Source organism: Chiloscyllium punctatum, chromosome 49 (genome assembly GCF_047496795.1).
Source record: "Chiloscyllium punctatum isolate Juve2018m chromosome 49, sChiPun1.3, whole genome shotgun sequence".
Lineage (NCBI taxonomy): Eukaryota > Metazoa > Chordata > Chondrichthyes > Orectolobiformes > Hemiscylliidae > Chiloscyllium > Chiloscyllium punctatum.
In genome coordinates, this window is record NC_092787.1 from 59,680,816 (window position 1) to 59,694,785 (window position 13,970).

At 41.1% G+C, this 13,970-nt stretch overlaps 1 protein-coding gene across 2 annotated transcripts in view; it reads right to left on the reverse strand.

Annotated features, from left to right (window-relative positions):
* The window catches only part of whrna (whirlin a), a 225,643-nt gene extending 212,096 nt beyond the window's left edge, over window positions 1-13,547 (reverse strand). For both annotated transcript variants that reach the window (XM_072565568.1, XM_072565567.1), the window contains exons 1-2: window positions 12,695-13,547; window positions 7,506-7,817 (exon numbers count right to left, since the gene is read on the reverse strand). In XM_072565568.1, the coding sequence (XP_072421669.1) occupies window positions 7,506-7,817; window positions 12,695-13,090 (708 nt within the window). In that variant the 5' untranslated portion in view covers window positions 13,091-13,547. The remainder of the gene's footprint in view (window positions 1-7,505; window positions 7,818-12,694) is intronic.
* Between the last annotated feature and the right edge of the window lie 423 nt (window positions 13,548-13,970).

A 13,970-nucleotide genomic window follows, 5' to 3' on the forward strand; every position in this document is an offset into this window, starting at 1 on the left:
ATATGAAGTGACCGTATACAATTGAAAAATATTTATATACCATCAGTGCAATCCTGATGATAAGTTGATTCAGAAACAGGGAGGATGGAAGAAGAAGAAAGACTCCATTTCTATTTCAGATTGTCTGTTTCTGGGTTTGTAACTGTTATGGCAATACGCAAGAATATCTAAATTGCAATTTTCTTGATCACACTGGAGGTGGAGATTAGTTAAGAAATAGGGAAAAAAGAAGCATTCACAAATTCAGGTTGTTCCAAAGTGTTTTTTCAGCCAATTATGTACTCTTGATAGTCACCATTGTAGTGCAGCAAATGCCAATTTGCACATGGCAAGTTCCCATAAATAATAGTGTGATAATAGCCAGATAATCTGTTTTGTGATGTTGATTGATGATAAACATTGGCCGAGACACCAGACATAATTCCCTCACTCTTAGAATCATCGATTCTGGAATCCCGACACTGCGGAAAGAGGTCATTCAGCCCATTGAACCTGCACCGACCCTTCGAACAGCATCCTACCCAAAACCAGACATTTGCCCTATCCCTGTAACCCTGCATTTACCATGCCTAATCCACATAACCTGCACATCTTTGGAATCTGCTTTGATGTAATGTCACCAAATCTTTGACATCAATTTGGGAATATGCTTGAGCCTCAGTTTAATATTGTATCCTAAAGATCACATGAGCAACATTGCAGCCCTCCCTCAGAGTAGCACAGGAGTGTAAGATTTGAGTTTTATACTCAATCCCTGGCATGGGACTTGAACACAGAGTCTTCTAACTCAGAGATGAAGGTGCTAGTAGCTGAATTGTGGCGGATAGAGAGACTCCACTGCCTCTAATCACATTGAGATTAGAGGAAGCTTAAAGTAAAGACTGGTCCATTTGAAAGCATTAAAATCCCTTAACAGCATAAAAAAATTACAAGTCAGATAAACACAAATACTTTAAAAGTGTAAGTGCCAAAACCAACTGAGATTGGAGACCTGCATTCACATTTACAATGATTCCTTTTTGAATTGAAGATTTTGACAAGTAAAAAAAAACTCATGTAGAAACATAGGAAAATATACACAACTGAAAGGATTAAACCTGAATTGCCAAATTCTGACTTCTATCTTGAATGCCATTGTGTAACAAAAATGTTCATATCAAATTTATATCATTAGCAGAGTAAAGGGATGAGAGAATAATCATAACACAAATGATTTGGATGCGAGCATAAGAGGTACAGTTAGTAAGTTTGCAGATGACACCAAAATTGGAGGTGTAGTGGACAGCGAAGAGGGTTACCTCGGATTACAATAGGATCTGGACCAGATGGGCCAATGGGCTGAGAAGTGGCAGATGGAGTTTAATTCAGATAAATGCGAGGTATTGCATTTTGGGAAAGCAAATCTTAGCAGGACTTATACACTTAATGGTAAGGTCTGAGGGAGTGTTGCTGAACAAAGATACATTGGAGTACAAGTTCATAGCTCCTTGAAAGTAGACCCATAGGTAGATAGGATAGTGAAGAAGGCGTTTGGTATGCTTTCCTTTATTGGTCAGAGTACTGAGTACAGGAGTTGGGAGGTCATGTTGCGGTTGTACAGGACATTGGTTAGTGGTGCTGGAAGAGCACAGCAGTTCAGGCAGCATCCGAGGAGTAGTACTAATCCAGAATCTGGGTTTCCAGCATCTGCAGTCATTGTATTTATCCAGGATATTGGTTAGGCCACTGTTGGAAAATTGCATGCAATTATGGTCTCCTTCCTATGGGAAAGATGTTGTGAAACTTGAAAGAGTTCAGAAAAGACCTACAAGGATGTTGCCAGGGTTGGAGGATCTGAGCTGCAGGGAGAGGCTGAACAGGCTGGGGCTGTTTTCCCTGGAGCGTTGGAGACTGATGGGTGACCTTATAGAGGTTTACAAAATTATGAGGGGCATGGATAGGGTAAATAGACAAAGTCTTTTCCCTGGGGTGGGGAATCCAGAACTAGAGGGCATGGGTTTAGGGTGAGAGGGGAAAGATATAAAAGAGACCTAAGGAGCAACTTTTTCACACAGTGGGCGGTACAGGTATGGAATTAGCTGCCAGAGAAAGTGATGGAGGCTGGTGCAATTGCAACATTTAAGAGGCATTTGGATGGGTATATGAATAGGAGGGGTTTGGAGGGATATGGTCCAGGTGCTGGCAGGTGGGACTAGATCGGGTTGGGATATCTGGTCAGCATGGACAGGTTGGACTGAAGGGTCTGTTGCCATGCTGTACATCTCTATGACTCGAAGCTAGGAAAATTTCATTTCATATAATCAGTCTAGGATAAAATGCAAAATCAGCAGTAATGACCATGGTCAGATTCATGAATACCCTTAAGCGGAGGAAAGATTTCCTCCTTACCCAGTCTGGCCTACACAGAACTGCAGACCTATAGCAATATGAGTCATTCTTCACTGCCTCTGAAATAGCTCCACGAATTGTTACAGAACAATCAAACAAGAATAAAGCCGAGGGAGAATTGCTGTATTGGAAATGTCGTCTCATGGATAAGACATTATACTGATATACTTTCTGCCCTCTCTGGTGAATGTGGAAGTATTTAGAAGAGGAACATGTTTTCCCCAGCATCATGGAAACTATATATTTGCCAACCAAACTTGGTCTGTTTTCAGTGGGATCTTACTGTGCAAGAAATATTTTGTACATCTCCTACATTTTAATAATGCCGACACCTCAAGACGTTGTATTAGCTGAAACTGCTTTGGAATATCCCATCATTTAGAAAGACATGTCTCAGTGCATATTCTTTTTTTCTGACTACTTTGACGCTCAGTGCTTAGATTAAAATTTGCACCTGATCTCAGTGTTTTAAGTCCCTTTCTGGCTTTTTTCTGTCCCATCTCTTTAACCTCCTTTTACTGACAATCCCACAATCAGTTGATGAATATGTGGAACTGTCGCAGATGTAGAACTTGTTCTGCTATTTGATAAGTTCACAGTTGATCTGTTTGTGTTTCAAATTCTGCATTCCCATCTACCCTTGATAATCTTTCATTCCCCTGCCTAACAGAAATGTATCTACCTATCTTAAAAATATTCAATGACACAATTTCCACTGCCCTCTGAGACAGAGTTCTAAAGTTGGACAACGCACTGACACAAAAAAAATTCCTAATTTCTGGGCAGCCCCTGATTTTAAATACTGCCCCTCTAATTCCAGACTCATTCACAAGAAAAAGCATTCTTTCTACAGTCACCTTGTTGAGACCATTCAGGAACATATAAGCTTCCATCAGGTTACTCTTCATTGTTGTAAACTCTAGGGAAGAAAAGTTCAGACTGTCCAACCTATCGTCATAAGACAACCCACTCATAACAGGTATCAATCTAGTTAACTCCTCTGAACTGCCATCAGTGCATTTATATCTCTCCTTAACTAAGGAGACTAAAACTGTACACAGTATTCAAGATTTGGTCTCACCAATGTCCTCACCATCTTTCTTTGTTCTTGACTTTAACCTCTTGTGCAATCCCCTCAACATCATTCCATCAATGTCAACTGTTCTTTCGATCATCTATGTCCACTCTCCAGAATTGCTCTTGACATCCATCTTTCTCTCTCAGTTTTGTTCCTTATTTTCTTCAAAACCCACAAGCTCTGGCCAATTGTTTGGTAATTGTTACTATGATGTGAAATGTATGATTTCTGTGTACATTATATCATTTATTTTAGAGTTTTGATTGGAGCTAGTGGCATGTAGGTTTTGATCTATGTCTGAAGAGGTTTAATGATTAACTGATAGATATTTTAATAGAAATAGGTGATTTCTTGAAATAAAAAAGACAGTGAGAAAGGGAGTTTCTGGTGTGTAATGGGGTTTTGTTTTCATTGGGAGATATTTTACCAACAAACAAAGTGAAGAGTTTTGAATTAGGTATTCACTTTGCAATATCAGAGATTTATGTTTTTTTCATTGGATTAGGGGGACTGCCCACAACTTGGAAAATGCTTTTGGGGCTCAGTGTGGCAGGTTTGCAGAACTCATGGCTGAAGTTAAATATATAAAACAATTGCTCTGAGAAGGGTTGCTAGTTTATAACTGGCACCAAATAGGTTATGTCAGTGTAAGGAGTTTATCTAAAACATTCAGCACCAGAAGTATTCAGTTAAAACCCTGAAGAAATTATGTGAAGCTGAGAAATTCTAATACGTAAAATTGAGTAAGAGGCAATCAGATTACTGAGAGCAAGACTTGAAGCCACAGTTAAATCTGTGGTAGAGAACAGAATTCTCTGTGGTATTGAGTACAATAACAGAGAACTATAATGGGATTAATGTGATTAGATTTGACTGCATTTTAGAAAATCTTTCAATGTGTATTACATGTAAATATTTGTTGTAATCTATTTTATCTTCATTTCTTTTGTGTAATAAACTGTTTTATTGTTAATACTAAATCATCAGCATTGCATATTTATGTTTCAGTAAGAGGCCACTCATTAAACCAAAAGCAAAAAAAAAACTAAATATGATCTGTCAAACTGTTCAATTCAACATTAATTTATTTGCAACAACAATGGCTTAGCATCATATAGCAACTTAGAAAAATGGTTCATTTCACTGCCCAGGTTTTAGTCTGGAATTTAACTTGTCCAATAATAACATCAGGTAGGATCATAACATTACCCCCTTTTAACTTTGAGTGTTTCTTTATTTAACAGGGAAGTGAAATGAACCATTTTTCTAAGTTAAAGCTGCAATGTGAAGTTAAGCCATTCTTGTTGTAAGTGACTTAACGCAGAATCAAACTGTATAACTGAATAAGGATGCAATGTGTACCACAACTGAGATTCAGTTCATCATTTAACAAAAAACCAACACATAGATACTGAATGGTTACTGATATTAATCTCTTGTGTATTTAGCCCTCAACTTCAATCATTTCCAAATTATAATTTTGGGAAGAATTTCAGAAACTTCATTCTTGATTGACCTTGAGTTATCCATTTTCATTTTACTACTCAATGATATATAGCATGATTTCAAAATCTAAGTCAAAAAGCCTGATGTCACAGATACAATTTATTATGCCCAGTTAACCAGCAGCAATTTGCTGCTGGTTCTGAATGAATAAAGTAAGTTACTCCTTACTGATGAGAGGACAACTTAATTTGTCTTCACTAGAATGAAGATAATACTGCAACATAATACAAACAACTTTGGTGTTCAGTTGTTAGAATTACAACAAATGTTTTCCACACTATTTGCATATCTTGCTAAAGATTTTCCAAAATATTCATGGAAAAGAAACATAGCATAATGCTAATGCTACATCCTCTCCATCCTACTATTTCCATTCCCACTCCCACCCAGCAAACCCCCTCACTCCACTCCATGACCACCACCACCATTGATACTTTGATCTATTCCCAAGCTTCTTGCTAGTTATAATGAATGTGGTGAATTTTATCAGTCACTGATTTTTGAATATATTACAGTCTGTCCGCACATCTCGAGCCAGCTTTGAACATTCAGAGAATATTTTCCTGATGGATTCACTGTTATCTGGCCAGTGTTAATGGAACATCCTGTGTTGCAAATAATCATTTAATTTAATTAGTTTTGGTGTCCTGCTTTGGGGACAGAAAATTTACTCCATTTGGTCCATCTAAAATCACCACGCAGCAAAACCTGCTGAAGGTGTTTTGGCAGAGATAGACTGAAACTACTTATGAACAATGGGAACTTAGACAAGGTACATCAGGACGGCAAATTCCCTAGTCGTGGAGTTAATGTCTTCAGCACAGGTAGTGTGAGAAAAATAGGTCAGAAAATGGACCTCAAAGCTATTATTTAAAAGTGCACTGCCAAATTTTATGCACTTTCATTTTAAGAACGCAGAATGCTTCAACAGTTTTATTGATTGTGCCTTGCTCAGCTGATGTAATCCTATGTCATACAAATTTGAATTGCGACAGACTGTCTGTAATAAAAATAAGAAATGTTACTGTAACATTTGTCCATTAAAAAGACCATAGAATCATTGAAATTTACAGACTGGAGAGAAGTCATTTGCCCCTTCAAATCTGCACCAGCTGAGAAATAGCTATCAAACCTAATCCAACTTCAAGTGTGCATCTAACCATTTTTGCGTGTGTTAAAAACATTTCCATCTCAACAACACTTTCATTAGTGGGTCCCAGAGTCCCACCATCCTTCTGGTGAAAACATTTCCTCAAACTCCCTCTGAATTTCCTATCTTTTATCTTAAATCCTGGAAAGCAAATTTCAACGAAGTGGAACAGGACCTTCCTTAGATTTGGACTCAGCCTCCAAAGAAAATAACCCTAGCCTATTTCCTCCAATCTGCCAACAACCTCATGGACATTTCTTTGTACCCTCTTCAGTGCAGTCATGTTTTTGCTACTGTATAATAAAGAGAACCGAATGCAGCATTCTAGCTGTTGCCTAACCAGTGTTTTATATGGTTCAGCTCTAATAATCTGTGTCTCAGCTATGAGAGGAGAACTTATGACCTTTTATCCCAGTTTCTTCAGCTAACGATTAGAAAAGAACTTTGGTCTGTCTCAAAACAATGACAGCAATCAGCACTAAATAAAATGGGTGATACCAGCTGGCAATTAGCCTTGGTTGGATAAAATTACGGTGATATCAGACAATTTTTGAGCCAGTTGTTGACTTCTGGACAGAAGAAAATTAGTGTCTCCAAATGAATAGCTTCCAGTAGTGTTAATTTCATAGTATGATGGTTACTTTAATCTGAGAATGATTGCAGTAACAATTTCTAAAACTTAAAGTTTCAGTTGACATGAGTGATTATATAAAATTACAGTCACAAAAAAATTGTTAGATCAGATAAAACTTTGCAGTCCATCTAGCTAGTCTCAAAATCATGTTCATGAAATAATAATTGCAGAGGAATTATCCTACTCTATCCTTGGAATGAAATAATGTCTTTCTCCATTTCATTTGGGATTTCATCCTAAGAGTGATTGTTTTTCTCATGATTGATCTAAAGTCGATGTTCAATGATTTCCCAGTTATTAATCTGTTCACGTTTGTGTCAGTATCACAAAGCAAAGATTATATTATCATACACATAATTAACTCTGATTTTGGTTTAGCATCATGCAATGAGTACAAGAATATGTGCTGTATAAACTGGCAGTCCTATAACAACTCTTCACTCCAACAATATTGTAGTTCAAATTCAATTCAGGGTTCAGCTGATGTAAATGTATTCATTGCCTGTAAAACAGCTACAATGTAATTGTAAAGATATCATAACTGCCATGCTGCAATGTATTTTGCTCTCAAATTAGAAATTGGAGTTTAGTAAACTTTTACCTATGAATTCTTCCTGCTTTAATATCGAAATACACATTGGATATTTTGTTTTAAACTGAATCAAAGTTACAAAAGATAGAAAGGATTGAACAGCATTATTCATTGATATTGCATCAATGTATATGACATTTTCAACTGAAAGACTTACCTTAACAGCTTCTCCATGGGTGACTTTATCAAACACCTTGTCATTCACTCGCAAGATTTGATCTCCTACTCGAAGCCCTTCTTTTTCAGCTAATGAGTTTTGTTCAACAAGTGACACATAGATGCCGACCCCATGCTCAGCTCCTCCTCGGATGCTGAAACCCAAACCTTCATTTGTTTTGTTTCTTTTCAGTGCCACCTGCCTGATCTCGCCATAATTTTCTTTCATTACCAAGCTTGGATAGAAAGGAGCTGTCCGTTGTTCGGTGCTGAAATTTACTTGCACTTGTCTGGAAACTTGGGAGTCTAATTGCTAAGAGAAAAAGAAACAAAAACAAATAATTTAACAGGCAATCCCATATAAATAGTAGTTATATGTAAATAACCAAGAAAAAAAATCAATGAAGCATATGCAGAAAATACATCATGTTACGTTATATATTCCCAAATACAATTGTTGAAAGAGCTAATCCTTATTGATGATCATTAAATTTTAAGTTTGAATACAATACAATTAATTAGATTTAAACATGAGTAACAAACAATTATTTTAAATATTCCTTCAGCTTTGCACTGTGTAGAATTTCATTGAATAGAACTATTGACAAATTGATATATTTCTGTTACTCCAGTGTGAAGTGCTTTACAAAGAGAATACATATACAGTGGACTTTACACTGGATCTGGATCTCTCTCTCTCTTGCTAATGAATAGTAGAACATGCTTGAGATTGAGACAACTGTCCCAATTGGTTCTTTGAGAAATTGATTGCAAATATAATTTTAAAATTACTTCAAAAATTATTGAAAGGCCAAAACCACAGCTTCATACCTTTTTACAATTAGGGCTTCTCTTAAAATAAAATATGTATAATTTTTGAAATAATTTTAAAATTATATTTACAATCAATTTCTCAAAGACCCAAATGGGACAGTTGTCTCAATCTCACAGATGCTCCACTATCCCCTTCTAGGTATATTCATCTTCATTGACTTCATCCATTCTCCATTACAGAAATTTTCAGCAAGTCAATAATCTCTATCGTTAGCAGCCCACCTTCACTCAGTAATGGGATTCAGATGGTTGTGGGTTCAAATCCTCTCTCCAGAGATTTGAACATGTATCAATTTAAAGGCAACATACCGTAGATGGTGGAAATAAAAAATAAAAATAAGAAAGTGCTAAAGAAACTCAGCAGGTCTGGTAGCATTTTTGGAGAGAGAAAGTGTCAACATTTTGAGCTCAACAACTCCCCAGTTCGAAAAAGGAGTCATTAGACTCATAGCTTCAACTCTGCTTTTCTCTCCAAACATGTAGCAAGATCTGCTGAGTTTTTCTTGTATTTTGTTTCAACTTGAACATATAATCATGCTTAACACTTCAATAAAGTACTGAAGGGATGCTGCATTGTCAAAGGTGCCATTGTCAGATGAGATGTGATACTGATGTCTCATTTGGCCTCTCAAATGGATGTATAAGAATCTGTATAAGTAGACCAATAAGTGCCATGAAATTATTCATGTATCCTTGCCAACATATAGTCTATCACTGACACACTAAAAGAGATTACCTGGCTATGATTTCAATCTCATGCATAAGATGCCTGTTGTGTTTCTCTATACAGTTTTGCATTTTTTAAGTTGTTCACTCATGGGATGTGGGCATGGCTTGGCTGGCCAGCATTTATTGCCCATCCCTTATTGCCCTTGAGAAGGTGGTGGTGAGGTGCCTTCTCCAATGACTGCAGTCCATCTCCTGTTGGCTGACCCACAATACCATTGGGGAAGGAATTCCAGGATTTTGATCCAGGATTATGATCCATGACAACACTTCAAAAATATATCAATGGCTGTAAACTGCTAGTTTTGGACATCAGAAGGACACATAAAAGTGTAAAATGCAACATTTTTGGAACAATGAAGAAAGAAGGGGAAGGTTCATGTTTTAGTGTACCTTTCTTTGAGAACTTGTGGATTTGGTTTTAAATAGCTGATTACTTTTCAGTAAGCTTTTATTTTACAATTAACAAGATTAGTTATTGAAAAATTCATATCATTATCATTGGAGCAGATTTATTTCTCACAAATCTCATGGAAAAAAATATTCTGGTTCTTTAATTTTTAGCTGCAATTTTTACACTTGTAATTGAGAAGAAGTCAGTAATTGGCACCTATGGTAATGATTTGCACTCTAAGCCCTTAGACCACTGTTAAGTTGCTGAAACTCATTTCATTTGAAATTGTTTGTAACCAGCACAAAGGAGAGCTTTTTTTATTCCAAACTTTGGAGCTGGATTAAAGACCAATGTCTGTTAGTCAAAGACCGATAGGCAAGGTGAGCCAAGATCAATACATCGAAAAATAAGTTAACTCATATGTGCAATACCTTCCCCTGCAACCGCTGAAAGTGTAGCACCTGCCCATTTACCTCCTCCCTCCTCAGATTCCAAGGGCCCAAACACCACTTTCAGGTCAAGCAGTACTTTACTTGCACTTCACATCATCTAATCTACTGCATTCGCTGCTCACAATGTGGTCTCCTCCACACTGGGGACACACAGCATAGATTGAGGGACTACTTCACAGGATATCTACATTCTGCCCACAGAAATGACTCTGAGTTTCCGATTGCCTGCCACTTTAACACGCCACCCTGTTCCCTGGCCAAAAACTCTGTCTCAGGCTTGCTGCAGTGTTCCAGCAAAGCTCAACGTATGCTGGAAGAACATCACCTCATTTTGGCTTGGGACCCTGCAGACCTCCGGACTCAATGTCAAGTTCGATAATTTTAGGGCCTGAACTCTCCTATGTCCTAGCCCCCTACGTCACACATCAGGCCTTGATACCACATAGTATGTCATTATACACTACCTATTGTTTGCCACTAACAGTCCAATTAACAGCTGTTCACTCTCCTGACCAGATGTTATCCACTCCTTTGCCCAACTGCTCTTCTCTGTCTTTGGGCTCTATCCCCACCTATCATTTACTCCTTACACGCCCCCATCCACCCTATCTTCTGCATACAAACCAACATTTTCCTAGCTACCATTAGTTCTGAGGAAGGGTCACCTGACCCGAAACCTTAACTCTGATTTCTCTTCAGAAATGTTGCCAGACCTGCTGAGCTTTTCCAGCAACTTCTGTTTTGGTTTCTGATTTACACCATCTGGATTTCTTAGCATGCCACCTAAACCCAGCTCTCTTGCTGATTCCAGTCTTCCCTTGTTTACTGTACACAGATTCCAGTCAAATCGTCTCCTGCCTTGTGGGGCTGGGAGCAGAGAGAATGTGCAGACTTGTAAAAGCGATTTGGTGTCTGGACCAATCCTAGTATTGTTTCCCCCTTCAGCTGTAGTATGCTCCTGAACGATGCCTCACATAGGGACTGAGGTGGAAGACTGTAACATACACAGCACTTAATAAGGATGGGGGCTGGAGTTACAAAAAAAAATCTCAATCCAGTGTGTGGAAATAGTTCTTCTGAGCCTACTATTTCTCCATGAAGTTGACTGAATACTTAGACCACAATAGCATGTGTTAGCCGTAGTGTTAGGTGCATGGGTAAATGTAGGGGAATGGGTCTAGGTGAGTCGCCCTTCAGAGGATTGGTGTGGACTTGTTGGGCCGAAGGGCCTGTTTCCACGCTGTAGGGAATCTAATCTAATCATAACAATCAAAGCAGCCTCAAACGTATCTCCCCGAATTTATTACAAATAGCTAACACATGCAATTGCGTACCAGCTATTCTGGCACTCTGTATCTGAAGCTACAGTAACGGGTAAAAGCTAATATTTAGTACACTCTAGCTGTGCTATATTGGCTGGGGTGTATGCTCACTAACTGAGGCAGAGAGTTGCTGTTTGATGGTACAAGGTGTTTTGGTTCGAAGTGATTTCTTTAATTGCTCAGTATTTCAGGTAGTTAGAGTGGGCGCAGTTTCCAACCCGCACCCAGCTGCAAGCTACAAACATCCCCGTGAATTGGTATGATTTTGTAGTCTGCGATCAGAATACAGGTTACAAGTTTACTCGTCACGTTTGAATTCTAACAGGAACCAAGCCAAACCTCAGGGATTTCACTTTGAAAAGGACGGAAATAAACAGCAGACGGATCTCTCAACAGTTCAACCCAGTGGCCAGCTGCCCTCCCTATTCCAGGCATTTTAAACCCGAAGTGAAACTTCCCTCGACACAGTGTCAATAATTTCTCACTGCTGGATTTTCCCGGATGTCCCAGCCATTTGCTCGCATTCCTCTGATCTCCTACTCTCCCCGAACCCGGGAGAACGCGGACTGTGCTCGATTTAATTTCTGTTTTCGTGTGGGATAGTCGGGCCGTGAAAAAGACACGGTTCATCCCGGCAAGTGCTCCCCATCAATATTTATGGTTCCCAAGGGTCTTTTTTTTTGTTTTTGTAAGAAACTGCAACAAACCTCCTCATGTTCGACGACTAATCTTAAATCTTGAGCTTGGGGGTTAAAAATACACCTATACCAAGTGCCAGTGTTAACGAACATGTGTTTTGTCTTTGCTGGTCAGCTCTCAAGACCCAGTGGCCACACGACTGTGCGCCCTGCTTGCTTTCCAGCCGCACTGGTGATGAATTGTTGATTCATTTTCCCCCATCAGTGTGGCTCCTCTTGCTGTCTAACTTGAGGTTCCCCAAATTCAGCAGAATGTTATCATTTTGTCACAGCTCTGTCTAGTGTCAGCACCTGGGACCTTCACTGTGGAATGTGTCATCCGAGACCGTTCTCCCTCTGCCGGAATAACGCTGATGAGAGTGTGAGTGAGCGGCATTCGCATTAATAACACATATGCTGTTGCTTGGGGAGGGGGGGACAGTGAATTCAGCCGGGATGAGAACCCTGGACAGCAATAAAGCGCGCAGTAAAAGTGGGCTCAGAGCTCTGCACTGAGGGAGAGGGTGCACTGCGAGGAACAGAACTGAACAGAGCAATGTTAACAGCTAAACAAAAACCAAACAACTGAGATGCACCCTTCTGTTTTACTCTAAAATATTCAACGCGGTATTTAATTCCATTCACTTACTTATTAATTAGTGCACTTAAAGCGAGTATAAATATTGGTCGGTTACAGCAGCGCACTGGAATTTGCAATGAACTGAGTGTGTGGAGAAAGGGGGCTGTCTAACCCCGCATTCAGGTTGAGCCGGTGAAAGACTTACATGGAGGTGGCTGGTAGTGGCGGAGCGGGCTTGGCTGCTGTCAGTGGCCGGGGTGAGCAGCTCTGTTTTCAGGTATAGTCCCTCCGAGGTGTACTGGTCAAACAGCAGCTGGTCAGACCTGGGGATGACCAGCCGCAGCATGGGCAGCAGCTGCCGCTTCTCCGGGCTGTTCAAGATCACTTTCAGAGTCTGCACCAGGTCAAAGACGTTGCGCTTGGAGTGGTAGACGTTCAGGCAGTGGATGAACTGCTCCCTCTCGTAGTCGCTCAGTAAAACGTTCAGAGCGTTGTGCAGCTTCCTCACGTTGGACGAGAGCGAGCGGCCGCCCGAGCCGCTGGCCGACACCATGGAGTTAGCCGAGGAGTTCAGGGACAGCCGCTCGAAGTCGGTGGACATGGTGTGCGGTGGGACCGCCGCAGGAGCGAAGGGCCGAGTGTCCTCCCTCGCTCCGTCCGTCCTTGCCCCAGCCGAGAGGTGGCGAGCCGGCTGAGGGAGAGCGACAGGAGGCGGGCAGCACCGGGCACCGAGAGAGAGAGATTGGGACGGTCAGTGGGGTTGGGGGTTGGGGGGTGGTCTGTCGGTCAGCAGAGCCCCGGCCGCCTCGCCATCCCGCCAAAGGGAAGCCGAGCCCCCACGGCCAGGCTCCGGGGGCTACCCGAGTGTGGCATCGACCGGGGCGGGGGGTGGAGGGGGTGTGGGGGTCCCTTTGTCTCTGTGTCCCCAGGAGGGAGGGGGGTCTCTGTGTCCCCGGGAGTGGGGCTGTCTCCCCCTCAGTCCTGGCTCATCTCTCTCTGTCCCTCTGTCCAGGGATCCCTCTCGCTCTCGCTATCCCGGAGTATCTATCCCGCACTGTTCCCTGTCTGACTGTATCTCTCTCTGTGTATCTCTTTCTCGCACCTGGCAATTTCATTCGCTCTCATTCCGCGCGGAAATGACGCCGCTGAGCCTGTTGCTAGGAGACACCTGCCTCTTAGGACGCGCCGGCTGGACATGTGCAGGAGGGAGAGAGGGGGGCGGTGTCAGAGCCTGAGGGAGAGTGAGGGTCAGAGTCTGAGGGAGAGTGAGGGTCAGAGTCTGAGCCTGAGGGAGAGAGGGGGCGGTGTCAGAGCCTGAGGGAGAGTGAGGGTCAGAGTCTGAGCCTGAGGGAGAGAGGGGGCAGGGTCAGAGTCTGAGGGAGAGTGAGGGTCAGAGTCTGAGGGAGAGTGAGGGTCAGAGTCTGAGGGAGAGTGAGGATCAGAGTCTGAGGGAGAGTGAGGGTCAGAGTCTGAGGGAGAGA